Below are 16,890 nucleotides of genomic sequence, written 5' to 3' on the forward strand. Positions count from 1 at the left end.
TAGATTTGAAGTTGAGAAAGATCTAGCTATTCTTCTGTATGATCTTCTCACTGAACTGATAGGCTTCTGTCTAGGAATCGGGAGAATTGTTTTATGTTATGTTATTTTAACAAGAAGATTCTAAATCAGAAAAAAATAAATCAGAATTCCAGGCTTGACCTTCATGTATGATGTCATGGCATTAAAAGCTAGCTTTCAGCACAGACTCAAGATAGATGTATCTCATTTTTTTAAAATCTGAGAAATTGGAGGCTCTTCACTGTCCCTTGCCCTGTGTGCATCTTTAAGGCCAAACGGTCTGTAAAGAAAATAAACGTGTGCTTCTCCAGCGAAAATCTTCCCTGTTTTGAAAAGATGCTTCCATGGTTTCTCCAGGAGCCCTCCTCAAAACCAATCCGGCAAAGCAAAGATAATCACCCCGTAACACTCATAATTTGTGTTTATTAGACATCAGAACGAGTCAGGAAGAAGTCCTCAACTGTAGGAAAGACACAAAGAGAGCAAAAGCTGCATGAACACGAGGCCACAGGGAGCAAGATACAGGAGACCACATGGTCCCATCAGCACTACACACACACACTGAACCTGTCATTTAAAAATCAACCCAAGCTCAAGTCACTGAGCAATCTATTTGCTTAAAATGGGAGGGGAGAGGATATTTTTTAAAGACCAAATGCCACTTTTTTTAAAGGACCAAACACCACCTCCTTCCTCTTCTCTAAAAGGACCATTGGTCCACCTCTGCCAGACTAGGGTATATCTGACCGGGTTTGTTCCAACCTCCTCTGCCCATTCTTTCAACAACAAACCAGTCAGGAAAGGGTTCTAAGTACAATGGCTACTACACAGAGACAGAGGAAAAGTGATAAACTGAGCAGCACTGAAAATGTGTGCATGTGTGTGGAAGCATGTGAGTGTGTGTGCATGTGTGCGTGTGTGCATGTGTGCGCGCGTGTGCATGCATGTGTGCATGCATGTGTGCATGTGTGTGCATACACGTGTGTGCACATGTATGTGTGTGTATGCGTGTGTGCACGTGTGTATGTGAGTGTGTGTGCATGTGTGCATGTGTGCGCGTGTGCATGCGTGTGTGCATGCGTGTGTGTGTGGGTGTGCATGTGTGTGCATGCACGTGTGTGCGCATGTATGCGTGTGTGCGCGTCTGTGTGCGTGTGTGTGCGCGTGTGTGTGCGTGTGTGTGCACGTGTGTGTGTGTGTGTGCTTGTCAATGTCTGTGATGTTATATAGATCCAGGAGGAGCATTTCTTATGCAGTTTAATGGAACCCACTTGGGGTGAAAGGCATGCCTTTGCCTAATAAAATCTCCCCCTCACAGTCCAGCTCCCAGAGAGACTCGGCAGCATGGTCACCATCTGGGGACGTCTGAGAGATCTGGGACGTAGGATCTAAAGGGTCCCCATCCTCTTCGTGCACCTCCCTGTCCCCCAGGGTCACGGTGCTGGGGATCTCGTGGATGTAGGTCGCCGCCATCTCCTTGTGGAAGACGGTGTCCTGATTGTACGAGATGAGCTCATTGCTGATGTTCACTGCTTCCACCGGGGTGCGGGAGCAGAGGTGGCTGCACCCCAGCAGCTGGGCAAACACCTTCCGGAAGTCCGCATTGAAGGCGTAGATGACGGGGTTGAGAGAGGAGTTGGCCCAGCCGAACCAGACGAAGACGTCGAAGGTGGTCTCGCTGATGCAAGGGAAGCCCACCCTCGGGCCCTCGGGGTGTCTGCTGCAAAAGGGGACCATGCAGTTCAGGATGAAGAAGGGCAGCCAGCAGCACACGAAGACCCCCATGATCACCGACAGGGTCTTGAGGACCTTGGTCTCTTTCTTGATGGACGCTCGCAGGCTGGTGTCTGGTGCGCAGGCCGCGCGGTTCCAGCGCTCCACGGCCCTCTCCAGGGAGGAAATCCTGCGGACCTGCATCTGGGCGATGCGGTAGATGCGCGTGTAGGTCACGATCATGATGGCCACGGGGATGTAGAAGCTGATGAGCGAAGAGGAGATGGCGTAAGTTCGGTTCAGGCTGGAGTCACAGTTGTCTGCCCTCACCTCTGGCTCTCCCGATTCATCCCAAGGCGTCCCGTTGGCCAGGTTGGATGGTGGGTCCACCCCGCCCCAGGAGCCTGCCTTGTCCCTGTGCCAGTGGAGCTGGACTGGGATGAAAGAGATGAGGATGGACAGGGTCCAGGTCAAGCCGACCATAACCAAGGCCACGCGCTGGGTCATCTTGCGCTGGTAGCAGAAAGGCCTAGAGATGGCCCAGTAGCGGTCCACGCTGATGACGCACAGGTTCAGGATGGATGCCGTGGAGCACATGATGTCGAAGGCCACCCAGACGTCGCAGAAGGCCCCAAAAGGCCAGTAACCGGCCACCTCAGCGACCGCCTTCCAGGGCATGACCAGCAGTGCCACGAAGAGATCGGACACCGCCAGAGACACGATGAAAACGTTGGTCATTCTGGCGCGCAAGTGGCGGTTTCGCACGATGGCCGCGCACACCAGCACGTTGCCCAGCAGGGTCCACACGATGAGCAGCGTCAGGAGGCCGGCGGTGACCACCTGAGCCGGCCCCAGCGGCGCTGCCCCCTCCGAGCCCCCCATGGCGCCTCCATGAGCAAGCTGCTGCTGCCCGAACCGCGCCCGGTACGCGGTGCCATTGCGCCCGGGCGGCAGCATGTCGGGCTTGGAGCCAGGGGCGGTCTGCGTGTGCTCCCAACTTCAGCCCTGCACCCCCCGGGCGGCCCCATCGGGCACCCGGGATGGGGTGGCACGCTGGGACCCGCGGCTAAGGGATCCCCAAGCCCCGGGGGGCGCTCACCGTGCGCTGCGCCGGGGCCCCGGGGCCCCTTTCGCCTCGAGTGGCTTTGGGTCGGTAGCCGCGTTGCGTCCCTGTAGTGCTGGCGCTGGGGACAGGAAGCGACCGGGGCCCACGGGGCTGTTCCCGGGAGCCTGCAGCGCGCCAGGAGGCGGCGGAGGCTGTGTCTGGTTCGCAGCCGGAGAAGCAAACAGCGAGCCACCACCGAGGGGCGGGGGCCGGGAGCGGCCAGCGCCTGGCGAGCGCTGCCGCGCTGCTCTGTCCGGGGCTGCTCTCGGGGCCCGCGCTCACGCCCCCGCGCCTCCGCGCTCTGCTTTCTCGCTCACCCACCCTACTAGTGCGGGAGCGCACTCTCTCTCCGGCGCACTGGCCTCACCTGTGCTTTAGCGCCTTCTCCGCGCCCCGCCCGCCGGAGTCTGGGGGAGAACCTGCAGTGGGAGAGGCGCCTCAGGGCCAGACTCTCGCCCAGTGCTGGAAAGAACGCTCCCCAGGAAGACGAAGAGGTGCCTGGCCCAGCCTGGATGCCCAGGCCTTAGCCACGTTTGGGGAACAGGAAGGTGGGGTAAGGATGGGGGTGGGGGGCACTGGCTCCGAGTCTGGGAAGGAGAGCTTGCAGGGTAAAGAGAGTGACTTGGGATGGCTCACAGACCTGAGTCCCAATCCCGACTCTGTTCCTGGCTGTGTGATCCCAGCTACTTGACTTCTCTGGGACTTGGTTTCCTCATCCACAAATGGGGGTAATGATTCCTTCTCTGCCGGGTGGGGTAAGGGTTCAGGGAAGCCACTTAGGGAAGACGTGCAGGAAGTGGTGTCTCCTAGAAACAATTTGTCGTCATCGTCCACCCTCCTCTGCCCCCCCCACACACACACACAAGCACTCTCCTAAGATTGGGGCTTCACCTGACATCTGGGAGAGTGCTCTTCCCCTCCCACCCCAAACCTGGGGAGATTTGCACTTGGGGGAATAATTTTGGATGAACCCAAAAGATCAGGAGGAGGAAGGGAACCCCCAGCAGTTGGGAGCCTCCTCCCTGCAGGACACTGTCACACTTTCTCTTTTTTAGCCTTGAGAGGGATGGATTAATATCTCAGTGCTTAACAGAAGAGGAAACTGAGGCTTGAATGGGTGGTCAAAGTCCAAAAATTAAAAAAAAAAAGAGGAGGAGGAGGGAGGAGAATGGTGGGGAAGCACTGGGGAGGGAGAGCAGCGTTCCAGGACCTCACCACGCCTCCCCAGCGGACAAGTTCCGTTTGTGAACCGCCAAGACTGCGAGTGTTAACCTCAGCTGGAGAGAGATGAACGAGGCGTTAAGGTGCTTCCGTCTGAGACCTGCTGTGAAGTCTAGAAACGGGCTGGACCCTCAACCCCCTCCTTGTCTCTCCACTCAGGCCCACCTACCCCCTTCACTCTGGCCCCACCTGTACCCTGGATAACACCTAAGTGTCCCTGCTTCTCACACTCAGTCAGCTCAGCCTTAAACAGCCCTTCCCCCTCAAACTTTCTCCCCGTGCTGCGCTTTGTGGAGACGACAAGACCATCTGTGCAGGTGCCTGTGCCTAAAACTGGAGAGTCACACATACCAGCTGTGTCTCCCCATCTCCTAGCAGCTGGACCACTGCTCTCCACAAGTGACGTCCCTGTCCAGGACTTGTGTCTTCCCCAGCCTGTTTTATGGAGACACTGTCCTAGGTTACTGCACTCCAGGTTCAGCTGTGACCCTCTGTGCACCCTCCACTCCACGGCAGGCAGAGTGATGTTCCTCACATGTAACTATGACCGCGTCATTCCCCACGTGGAGAACCCCCGGGATTCCCTGTGGTCCCCAATCCTTAGACAGTCATGGAAGTTCTTTTAAGTCTTTTCAACATCTTGCCCTTGATCACGGCTCCTATTTCTTCTCCTGTGACTCCTCCTCCTCCATTGAAGCCACTACCACTAGCACACACACACTCATTGTCATTTCCCTAATGGCTCATAAGGAAATGACCTTCATCCCATCTTGTCCTCCTGCAGAACACCAGCTCATGATGTCAGAAAAGAGCTTGGGCTTTGAATTTCAGTTCCTTATTCTTTTATTCAGCAAACATTTATTGAGCACCTATTATGCCCCAAGTGCTGTTTTATTTCACTGAGAATATATATCTATATATATATACTATATATCTATATACATATGTAATCTTTCCCTCTTCCAGGTTATAGTCTAGTATTGGAGATAGACTTTAACCAGAGAGTCATCCAAAGAACTGTGCATTTACGACTGTGCCAAGGGCTAGGAAGGAACGATACACAGCATTGTGAACGTGTACGATGGAAGGGGTTGACCTACATGAGATATTTAGGGCAGGCACCCCGAGGAAGTCCCTCCTTGGGATGAAATCACACTTAAGTGGACAAAAGGGAAGACCAAGAGAAGGAAAGCCATGGCGAGCAGGAGACGGCGTTTACTAGCCGAGGGGTCTTGAGCAAGTTACTTGCTATCTCTGAGCCTCAGTGTCCTCATCTTCTAAACAGGCTCATCATAATAGTTAAAAGGTACGTGTGATGAGACCCAAATAGCTCCCGTATGAGCAGCTCTGAGCCCTCCTTCTTTCTCTGGCTGTACCTGTGCAGGCTTCTGTCCTACCTTTTGTAGTGGAGAGTCAGAATCTGGGTGCATTACTGGACCTGAGAGGCTGGAGGAGGGAGGCGTGGTCCCAGAGAAAGGGGCTGTGTTCGTTTTCATAATAAAGCGCAGAAGGAGAGAAGTGGGGGGAGAGGCTAACCAACCACGCAGGGTAGGGGTTTCCAGGGACGTGACATGAAAGAAGTGAGGGGACTGGGGTCTGTAGGAAAGTGGATAGGAAAGGAAAAGGGAATTTTAGAAAAGGATTTCCTGTTGCCGTCACAGAACTTAGGAAATGCAAGAAAACCATGTGCGTTGGGAAATTCCCTTCTGGACACAACCCTGCGTGGAGTCTGGATTACGTGCACCGTGGCTTCGTAAGTTGTACGGAGCGCTTAACAGTTAGTGCCTCTCCCTCCTGTGAGGTCGCCGTTAAACCACACTGCTCCAGAAGCCCACCTGCCTCTCCGGACTGAGCAGTGTCCTGCGCCCCAGGACACCCTGTATTGGCTCCTTTTGCACTGCATTGTTACCAGTCATTAGCATTCATGGCTGTTCTATCCTTTAGACTCTGAACTTATTAAATCAAGGAACTGTGCCATAATCAGAGACACAATGATATCTTTGAGCTTCTAAATCCCGTCCTTCCCCAGTCATTGCAGTTACAAAAGCCAGTAAATTACCCTTTGCTAGCACATACCTGAGTTGAGTTTCAATTGTCACCTGCAACTGGAAAAGCCCTGCCTAGAGCAAGGAACAAACATGGCTCGGTGGTGGCATGAGAACTAGGGAATGGACTGGCCGTCTGGGTGGGCAGCACTGGAAGGGCCGCACAGAAGAGAGGACACACTCAAGCTGGAAGGGGAAACGGAGTCCACGAGCGTTCTGGGTGGAAGGGCATTCCTAACAAAGGGAACAGCATGTGCAAAAGCTCAGAGGCATGAAACTTCCTGTGTGAAAGGATAGATCTCTAGGACTTTTCCCTCTGTTATCCAGTTTTCTCTCTATCAATAAGACCTTATGCTTGTAAAGTGACAATGTGTAGCCTGGTTGCTGCAGCACATGTCTGTCCCGTCTTCCTGGGGAGGGCTCCTGGAGCAGTGTGTATGATGGAGATAGATGATGGCTTTGTGTAAGCAGTGGCTGCCCTGTCTCACCGGGGCTCTTTCCCACATTTTTCAGAAGAACTGGACCGCATCAACAAATGAAAACCAAGAAGTCTCTGGTCAACCGCAGAACCCAGGCTCATCAGCATGGACTCTAACAATAAGCTCTTCATCTGTTATCTTATCCCAGCCGGAGCCCCGCCCTCAGACAACAGCAAGGAAGTGATCTTCTCACATGTTCGGCTGCTGCAAAATTGTGCTAAAAGGATTTTCCTAGAATGTTTCAGCGCACGGGGGTTTTCCTTATCCGGTCGGCAAATATTATTCTATTTGAACTTACTGATCTTCCTTTTTCTGAAGATGTATTTTAAACTGGATTTGTTTCACGGGGACAAATGGCCAAATCAATAGGACCACAGCCAGGATTTGCTGCTGCTGCTGCCACGGCTGCTAGCAAAAGAATGTTTTGTGCCAAGACAGGCTTGGTTCCTTGGCAACACAATACACCTGAGCTCCCCAGGCACCAGTCCTGCCAACATGCTCAGCTTGGCTCAGCAGAGTCCGGGGAAAAAAGGTAGAGATGACCCATCACGGCATCCATCCTGTCACTGCAAAAGTCACCTCAAACACACATTCATTGATGACCTGGAAGCTTCTTCAAACCCAAAGGTCAGTCCCTGGGTCCCCATACCCTCCCCAGCTCAGAAACACAGGAAGCTGAAAGCAGCTATTTCGGGCAGGTTAAAATGGCTATCCCAGAAGTTAGCACATTCGTGTAGACAGAGGAAGGAAGATGGGCTTGCAAGTCAGAGAGTTCTGGGTTCAAATCTCTCCTCTCTGACTTACTAGCTCTGCGACCTTGAGCAGTTACTTAACCTCTCTGGGCCTCAGTTTCCTCGTCTTTAAAATGGTAACATTAAGACTTACTATGCGGAGATGTTATGAATAAATGACACGTTGTACTTAGGAAATGGCAAGTCTCTGTATTAGTCAGCTTTTGCCAACATAATGCTGCATACCAGCCCTCGTATCTCAGTGGCTTAAAACAATAAACATTTATTGCTCACTAATGGTCTGCAGTCAGCGGGGGAAGCTTTGCTCCGCACTGTGGGTCAGGTTCCTTGTGTCTCTCATTCCCAGGCCAGTGGTTCCCCTGGGGCTTGCTATACTTGGGGTCCAGGGTGGGAGCCAACAAGCCTGCCCCAACCAGGCACATACGAAGGTGCCAAAAATGTGTGCACATTTTAAGAAAGGAAAAAACTATTAAAATTGCAATACTCAATATATACCAATAACAAAAGATGAATACAACTCACGTTTGACTTCTGCAATTACAAGAAGTGCTCAAAGTGGTTACCATCAGCGTCCAGACACTTCTGATTATGGTGAACTACTGCTTGAGCAATGCTGACCAAAGTGTCCACTTGTATGCATTTTTTTGGCACCCCCGGTATTTAGAGCCTTTGGTGAGATGGAGCATGTGTGAACTCAGCTCATGCTCTCTGACCAAAGCAGGCCACGTGGACAAGCAAGAAATATGCCCTGTCCACAGCGAGGTGAGGAGACCAGGATGAACTGTGAGCAAACAATACCATCCAAACCGTCTGCGATAAACGGAATCTATTATTGGGTCATAGTTCCAAAATGGCTTCAACGGCCAACGCCTCTATCCATCCCCTCTGCCACCCCAGTTCAGGTCCTCATGGCTTTGTGCCCGCGTGATGGCCAGAGCCTCCTGACAGGTCTCTGCGTCGTGGTGTCTTCTCGCCTCTCCATCTGATGCTCTGCTACCACAATAGTTCTCCTAAAGATGCCATGCCCTTCATCAGCTTCCATATGGCCCCTGATTCCTCATGATCCACACTAGTAATTATTAACCCAACCAGTAAAAATTAATTTGTTAACTCCCATCTCCTTAGCCCTTCACAGTCTGGTCACCACCTATGTACCTGGGTACCCACCTGTTCCTAACCTCGTCTCTTGCCTCCCGAGCCTTCCCCAGCAGACCCCATCTTCTACCCTCCCCCAGTGGTTCCCTCTCCTCCCAGCAAGCCTAGTGCTTTCAGGGCTTGTGCCCCTGTTCTTGCTTTCCCTTCTGCCTGAAATGTCCTTCCCACTCTTTTCTGCATGGGGTGAACCCCGTTTGCCTTTCAAACCCAGCGCCGATGGACCACCTCGGCAGGTCTTCCTCAAGATGCAGGGAGGCAACCCCTCTGTTCCTGAGCTCCCGTTGTGCACGGCACCCAGCTCGACGGCAGCTCGTAAGTCCTCTGTACAGTGACGGTCTCTTCACTTACTGCTTACTCACCTTTCTCCCTGCAACTACAAGCGACCTGGGGTGAGGTCCTCTCGGCCTCTGGGAGTCAACCTGGCTAGGAGGAACCAATCAATATCCGTGGCACAGATGAGCATGTTTTGGCAGAGAGGCAAGGGTGCCAGCCATCCATGTGCTCTCTGTGCCACTCAAACTCCCTTGAGCCTCTGGCAAATGGGAGTGTGAGCAGAAGTGGTGCAGCTCTCCTTGTCAGAGCACCTAAGAACTGGCACGACTCCAGGCCTCTCTTCTCTTCAGTGACGACCTCGTGCAAGGATGCAAAGATGGAATCTGCCCGGATGCCTGCATTACTGGATGGAGGAGGCCCCACTGGCCTGCATCAGACTTTGCATGCGTAAGACGCATGCTTCTTTCTCCCCGGCACTGACACTTGAGGGTTATTTCTCACTGCAGTTCAGTCTAGCATTAATTAGCATTGACTAATAGGCATATGAGTAAATGTTGCTTCATTTCTCATGGCTTCTGAATTAATGCTGCTTAACGCCCACTCAGAGTGTCTCGGAGAAATGGCTGATGCCAGGCCTGGGGCAGGGAAACTACAGGATGAGCCTGGAACATCTTGAGGGCCTGAAAGCAAGAAAGTACTCAAAGAAGGAAGCAGACGCATCCAAAGGATATGGCAGCCAACATGAAGAAGCTTCCACTTGCCAAATCCAGGACGATGTAAGCATCAGGATTAATAGTAACAGTGGATTGTAATCTATTAATGAACAAAGTGAGAATCCATGAATCCATTGTGATAAAAAGAAAAAGGAAGTGGGGAGGGGGAAGGGAGAGAGAGGGAGGGAAGAAAGGAAGGAGGGAGAAAGGAGCCTTCCTTACGTAGAGTGTGAGTCAATACATGTCAAAGGAAGGAGTTAGAAAAATCACATTCACAACCATAATAGCAATAAGTCCTTTAGACAAGAATCGTCACTAAGTAAAAGCTTGGAGAGGAACAGGATATTTGCATGGTCCCAAAGCACCTGCACACTTATCATTTATCAGTTACAAAGAGAAAAATGCCAACTTCACAGTTGAGAAACCTGGCAGCCCCCCCCCCCCATTGGTGAGTGAACAAAGTTGACACCACCAGGAATGGGACTAACAGACACCAAGGCCTCTTGATGTGACACACCGAGGACGCAGCATCCTTCCGTAGTATTCTGAAGAGGAAACGTCAGACAAGCCCAAATGGAGGGGCTGTCAACAATTGACCAGAACTCTTCAAAAGTTTCAAGGTCACAACTGACAAAGAAAAGTCAAGAGACTTTTCCAGATGAAAGGAGACTAAGGAGGTGTGCCAACTGGAACTTTTGGGGACAGTTCCTTTAAAGGATACGATTGGGACAGTTGGCAACATGGTCATGTGGACTGTCTGTTAGACAATTATCGACAATATCAACCATTGGCAATTACTGACCATTATATGGCATCCATCGTAAACTTCCTGAGCTCAATCATTCGACTCTCCTTGTTCTTAGAGAATACGGTGCATGCTAACATGTTTAAGGCAGAAGGAGCAAAGGGCCCGCCACTAAATTTCAAAGGCTCAGGGAAAGCTCAGTGTCATGTAATCTCATATCATATACATGGAGAAGACACACAGCAAACGTGGCCAAATTGGCGAATCTGCGTGAAGGGTAATGAAAGTTCTCCGTCTTACGATTCTTTTGTAAGTTTGAAATTATTTCAAAATAGAAGAAATTTTAAATAAATATATTGATTAGGAATGCTTCCAGCTTGAGTAACAGAAAGTCTGACTGCTCGTGGCTTATGCAATAAAGACACTGAATTCTCTAACATAACAGGAAATTAAGAGGAAGCCGGCAACGGACGGTGAGAAAACTCAGTGGTGTAACTGAGGACTCGCATTCTTTGCATCTTTTCCTCTTTTCATCCAAATGCTCCACCTTTCTCAACACTGTGGCTTTGTGTCCTGGCAGCCTCGTGGTCACAGGTTGGCTGTTGCAGCTTCAGGCACCATGGCCAACTTTAAACGCCAGGAGCAATATGTGGAGAAACTGTATCAGGGGAATTTTCTTGATGAGTCCTGTCATCAGTAACAAAAATCTTAGAAGGACCTTTTGTCTCATTAGGCAGAAGTGAGCCCTTTGGCGCTCCTTGCTACAAGCAGACTGTTTCAAGTATTAAGCAAAAGGGAACAGAAAGCAATCACCTGAGACTGGGCGCTTTATGTCCCCCACCAAAGTCAGGGGTTTCTTAGCAAGCACAGGAATTGCTACCAGGAAGGTAATTAACAGTGTGTGCCATAATTAGTATTTATGAACCACCTGCTCAGGTTGACACAGTGCTGGAAATCGGAAGCCTGGAGATGCAGACACAGTCCCCATTCCCGGGAGCTGCCCGTCTCTGTTCCCTGTAACTCTGCCATCACAGGCCTCCATCTGGATCAGGAAGCACCTTCAGAGCTTATAGGATGGAGTGCCAGGAAGAGGTCACCTCACCGAGCTGAGTTTTTCCAAAAGCAAATAAATAAATAACTTTTTAAACTGCGCAGGCAAGCACCAAAGGAATACACATTTTTTAACCAAGCCCTCCATTATTGAAAGTATTCCCCAGTTCCCATTCTTCATCTCAAAAGATCTTTAAGCATCCATCCATTTATTTGCTCACTCATCAGTGATTATGGAGCTCTTCCTCAGGGGGCAATGGAGATACAGCTGGGGAACAAAACAGACATCGCCTCTCCCTCTTGAGGCTTATAGTTAAGTGGTAAAAATAATTTTAAAAAATTAAAAGACTGCTATTCAAACAATCCAACACATATTTGTGTGATTAAAAAGTACCATAGCCTCAGTGAAAGAAAGCTAGCTGTGTTGCATGAGTTCATAATGGGGTCAGGAAACCTGGTCTAGGGGTGAGTGTGCCTTCCCTGAGAAACTGTTGTTTGCATGGAGATCTGAAAGATGAGCAGAGTTAACTAAGTGAAAGGAAGAGCAAGCAGCAAGTGCAAAGGTCCTGAGGCAGGAGAGAACATTGCACATTCGAAGAACTAAGAAGCCAGTTGGTGTGATGGTGCACAGAGGAAAAGGGAAGCACAAGGAAAGTGAGATGAGATGAGGCTGGACAGGTGGGCAAGAAAGACCATATGGGACCCTAGGGACCCAGGTGAGGATTTTGTCCTCTATCTCAACAGCAATGAGAAGCCAAGTCCACTCTAGCCACAGTGAGAAGGACAGACTGGTAGGGGCAAGGGATAGATTGCAGAAACGAGTGGCAAAGCTACTTCCGATGACCCATCGGAAGATGATGGTGACTTGGGGATGGAGGTGGGGAGAAGCAGGTGGAGCCAAGAAAGCTGGGACTTGGTTAAGTTTGTCTTTGTCTCAATGGCTGAAAACCACACACGTTTATTATCTTACGGTGCTGGAGGCAGAAGTCCGAAACGAGTCGTACTGCACTAACATCAGTGTGTCTGTTGGCTGGCCTAGCAGCAGAGGCCTGAGAGGAGAACGTGACCCCGAGCTCTTCTGGCTGCCGGGGGCTGCCCGCGTTCCCCGGCTTGTGGTCACATTGCCTCCTGCTCTCTATAGTCAAATCTCCCTCTGCCTTCCTCTTAGAAGGACCCTCGTAAATACATCGGGCCCATAGGTAACCCAGGACAACCTCCCCATCTCAAGATCCTTGACTCCATTCCATCTGCAGGGTCCCTTTTGTAAAATGACCTATTCACAGGTTCTGGGGATTAGGACATGGGCGTCTTTGGGGGACACTGTTTGCCCTCCCACAGGCTCTCTGGGCTGGACTCCCTCCCACAAGCACATTCAGGCAGGAAGAAAGGCAGACCTCTTCCTCATCTCTTTCCCAGTCCTTCCAGGGCTATCCAGCAGAGGCCCTTACCTCTCAAGAGCAGGAGGCAGCAAACGTTTTCTATAAAGGGCCAGATAATAAAGAATATAGGGCCACGTATGATCTCTGCCGCATATATGTATATAAAACTTTTCAAAATTGTAAAAACCATTCCTAGCTCACAGGCCATAGTTTGCCAACACCTAGTGTAGGGACAGAGTCCCAGAGAGCAGTTTCCAGGCTCTCGGCCTCATGTGGAAAGGTGCTGGCTCGGGTGGTAGATGGCCGTCAGCTGTAAGCAGTTAGCCATTGGCCCCTGACATAACTGCCGAGGCTGAGCTAGCAAGGGGATTGCAGTTAGCAAGGGGTTGGTGGGCAGAGAAGCAGACAGTTCATTACAGCTAGCAAGGGGTTGTTTGGTTGGCAGATGGCGGCTAGCAAGTGGGGTTAGCAAGCGTGGATGGCGGATGGCGACTCCTGCTTCCTGTGTCTCCAACCCAGCTGCCAGTGAGACTGTAGTGGTTTGACTCCCCTATCTATGGCTCCGTGGATGTTCCGTTTTGACCTCACCATATCCTGCGTTCTGGTGTGGGGAGCGGGAGCTGAGTCCCTGCATGACAGGGTGGGAGACTGTAGCTGAGGTTGGGAACTACAGCTTGCTAGAGATTACACAGCTTGGGCCAAAAAGGAACCCCAACAGAGCCATAGACAGGGGAGTCATGCCACTATATTCTTGATGGCGGCCGGGGGAGACACAGGAAGCAGGATCCACATGATCTGCAATTGCCATTCGCACTTGCTAACCCCACTTGCCAGCTGCAATCCGCTTGGCTAACCACACTTGCTAGCCACAATCTGCTGTCCACTTCTCTGCCACCCAAACCAACCAATGAACAAACAAACCCCTTGCTAACTGCAATCCATGCTTGCTAGCTCAGCCATGACAGTTATACCGGTGGCTAATGGCAAACTGGTTACAGCTGATGGCCATCTAATAACCGAGCCAGCAACTTTCCACGTGAGGCCAAGAGCCTGGAAACTGCTCTCTGGGAATTCTGTCCCCACACCTGGTCTAGAACTATTCACAGGCCCACCTTTATACCAATCTCCAGCAGAGATAGAGTGGGTTTATTATGCTTGCCTTAGACCAATCACCCAAAAATAGTGTTCCAGAGACACATAGGTGGCTCTTTGGGTTGTCAGTGCCAATCTCCACTTCCTGCCCCAGCGGGAAGAAGACATTGGCTGCTTGTTCTTTCCTACCTGAGGAGGAGAGCAGAACCCACCTGCAAGCCTCTGTGGAGATGGGTCCCACTGCTCCCTGCATGATGCAGAGCAAGCAAAGGGGAGCATTTCCTAATTCAGGGCTCTTCTGAACTGGTTCTTACCAACCAGGCTTAAAGCGCCACCGTGTGCCTTACAGGCGAGTGCAGGGCTGGAGGTGTGCGCTAGCGGCAGAGAAGCTCCGCCAAGGTCTTAGAAGCTATTGGAGGACACACACCGATCACGAGCACGCACCGTGATCCCGGCACTTCCCTGCAATAGTCTGGTGTTGGGAGGGTAGAGCACGTGCTCATGCAGCTGTGTGAGGCCACGGCAAGGAAGGGGCAAAGCCTCTCCCCCCAAAGCACAGGCAGTCCTGTCCAGGAGAGACAGGCACAAATAAATCAATAAGCCATTCATGGCAAAGGGTGCCACGGTGAAGCATAACAGAGGGTTTGTTTATGTAGCTGACCAGGGCCCACCCCACACACGGCCTGAAGGATGAGAAAGAGAGGGACCCATTTCAAGGAGCCGGAGAAACGCACTCCCAAGAGAGAGTTCCTGGGGCACAGGAAATGTAGGATATTCAAGAAAGTGAAGGGAGACATATGTGGCTGCAGCGGCGGGGCTGCCGGAGGCCGGGGGAGGCAGAGGAAGGGACTGGGGCCAGATGAAGATGAAACAGCTGGGGCCAGACCATGAAGATCCCAATAGACCATGGTTAGGAATTAGTACCTTCTTCTAAGAGCGACTGAAGGGTTATTAGCAGGTGACTTGATTTGATTTACAAGTTTTAGACAACATTACTATCATCGGTGTGGTGTTTCCTGTGTTATTAACAGGGCTGAGACACCATACCAGAGTTCCCATGCCGTTTGAGCATTAAAACAGTGTCCCCTCTCCATGGTTCCCCGGGGCTTTCTCTGTGGAGAAGCTAATGTCTCGGTCACTCCCCGTCAGACCCCACGAACGTGCCCTCCCCGCCAGCTGCCCCAGCCTGTTCCTCCCACACTTTCCGCTCCATCCCCAAGCTGGGGACGCTCGTCACATAGGAACAGCCAGCAACCACCATGTTTCCCTAAAGCCTCTTGGGGGGACAAGGATGCCCTATAGGGAGCAGGAAGAGGTGGGGGCAGGTGGAGGGGACATCCTTGTTGAAACTGCAACTAGGTCTCAGCTTCCCCATGAGAACTCCGAATCCTCCCCGCCCTCCCCTGGGAGTGGTGACAGCCACCTCTGATACACGCTCCAGGAGTCCAAGGCTGGACAGAGTACAGTCGGGCAGTGCGTGCCCATAATTCACTTTTGTTACCCTTCCCTTCTCTCACTTGACCCGAAAGTGCAGGTGAGGAGGATTCAGCAGGAAAGACACCAGCGCCCCCTGCTGGTCACGCTCCTCAACGGCAACGCTTTCTGCATTCAGGACAGAGGAACCAGCTGTTTTCTGGTAGTTTCTATCCTTCACCATTTTACGCCAAGGGGAGCATTTCACAACTGGGTGAAACGTGAAATAGTCTATCAGTGGATGGATTCTTCTATACACACATCCTCAAGCAATTGTTGACGTATATTTTCACCCAATTGACTTTCTTTTTAAGATGATAACAGAGAGGAAAGGCAATGAGTTTTTAAAAGGCGAAATAGTCCACACGCTACAACTCACTAGCTGTGTAGGTGAGGTCAAAAGTTCCCTCCATTCAGGCGGAGTAGCAATGCTTACTTAACCAGGTCGACACAGAGCGAGACTCCATAGAGTGAGACAAATACTGAGGTGCTTTGTTAACTGCAAGGGCTGTGCAGTAAGGTCAGCGGCCACAGTAATGACTCCAGCTGGATTTCATGACTGATGGTTGCCGTGGAGAGACAAAGGAGTCTCATTTAACCCCCAGGCAAGAGCAACTAGGTGGGGAAACTGGTGGGGTTCAGTCCAAGAGTTTGTAAACTGTCTGGTGGAAGAGGTGCCTTTTCTCATGTACGCCAAGGTGCCACGGGGGCTGGTTGTGACCCCGGGGGTCCAGCCCCAAAGCCCTCGCCCTCCCACTCTGCCTCACCAAGGGCTATGGGACCCGAGAGACATGAGTTTAAGTCCTGGCTTGACATGGGTCAGGCATGAATGACCTCAAGCTACCAAATGCACAGGCTCCTTCTGGATAAGGTGGCAAGAGGTGAGCAAGAGCTGTCCTGATAAGCTGAGTGCCCAGGGCATCCGTGCGCCGTAAAGCAGTACACGTGGGAAAGCCAGTCGATGTCAGGTTTCCTGATGAGCAAGGTCCTGGGCCTCACTGCAGCCCAGTGGACGCTGAACTTCTAGCTGGGGGGGCAGGAATCGTAAGGACGCCCCAGACGAGTCTTATGGACACTAACTTGTGAGAATGAAGGCCACAGGGACTCTAAAATAGTTAAGGAGCACGCTGGTGCATTAAGAGAAAAGAAGCAAATTGCATGAAAATTAAATATATATTTAAAAATCTGTGTGTGTGTGTGTGTGTGTGTGTGCGTGTGTGTGCGCGTGTGTGTGTGTGAGTGTGTGTACTGATAGGTACCTAGGTACCAAAAACGAACAGCAATGATTGCTCAATCTCAGCACTATTAACATTTGGGGCCGGATAATTGTTAGTGGTGGGGGCCGTCCTGTGCCCTGTAAGACGTTTAGCAGCATCCCAGGCATCTACCCACTAAATGCCAGTAACACTCCCTAGTGGTAACAATCCAAAGTCTCTGCAGACCTGGCCGTATGTCCCTGGGGGACAAGATCCCACCAAGCTGAAAACCACCATGCTAGATGGGAGGTACGATAGATGTTTTACTGTGTTTTTCAGTCTATCTGCCCATTTTTTAGGTTATTTTTCTAAAATGAACATAAAGTACATTAGTCATGTAAAAAATTCAGTTTCTTAATGTCCCATGCTGTGAAAAAAAAAACACAACAAAACACATACACACAAAAAAACCACTCAGATG

The 16,890-nt window shown here is 51.1% G+C and overlaps 1 protein-coding gene across 1 annotated transcript; it reads right to left on the reverse strand.

The window, feature by feature from the left end:
- Positions 1 to 465: 465 nt before the first annotated feature.
- On the reverse strand, positions 466 to 3,563 carry DRD5 (dopamine receptor D5). Its single transcript, XM_088792895.1, has one exon. It carries the CDS (start codon positions 2,686 to 2,688, stop codon positions 1,276 to 1,278), a length of 1,413 nt encoding a protein of 470 aa, XP_088649021.1. The 5' UTR covers positions 2,689 to 3,563; the 3' UTR covers positions 466 to 1,275.
- Positions 3,564 to 16,890: the final 13,327 nt, after the last annotated feature.

The sequence above is a fragment of the Rhinolophus sinicus genome, chromosome 1 (genome assembly GCF_057876585.1).
Source record: "Rhinolophus sinicus isolate RSI-liver-muscle chromosome 1, RSI-T2T, whole genome shotgun sequence".
NCBI classification, from domain to species: Eukaryota; Metazoa; Chordata; class Mammalia; order Chiroptera; family Rhinolophidae; genus Rhinolophus; species Rhinolophus sinicus.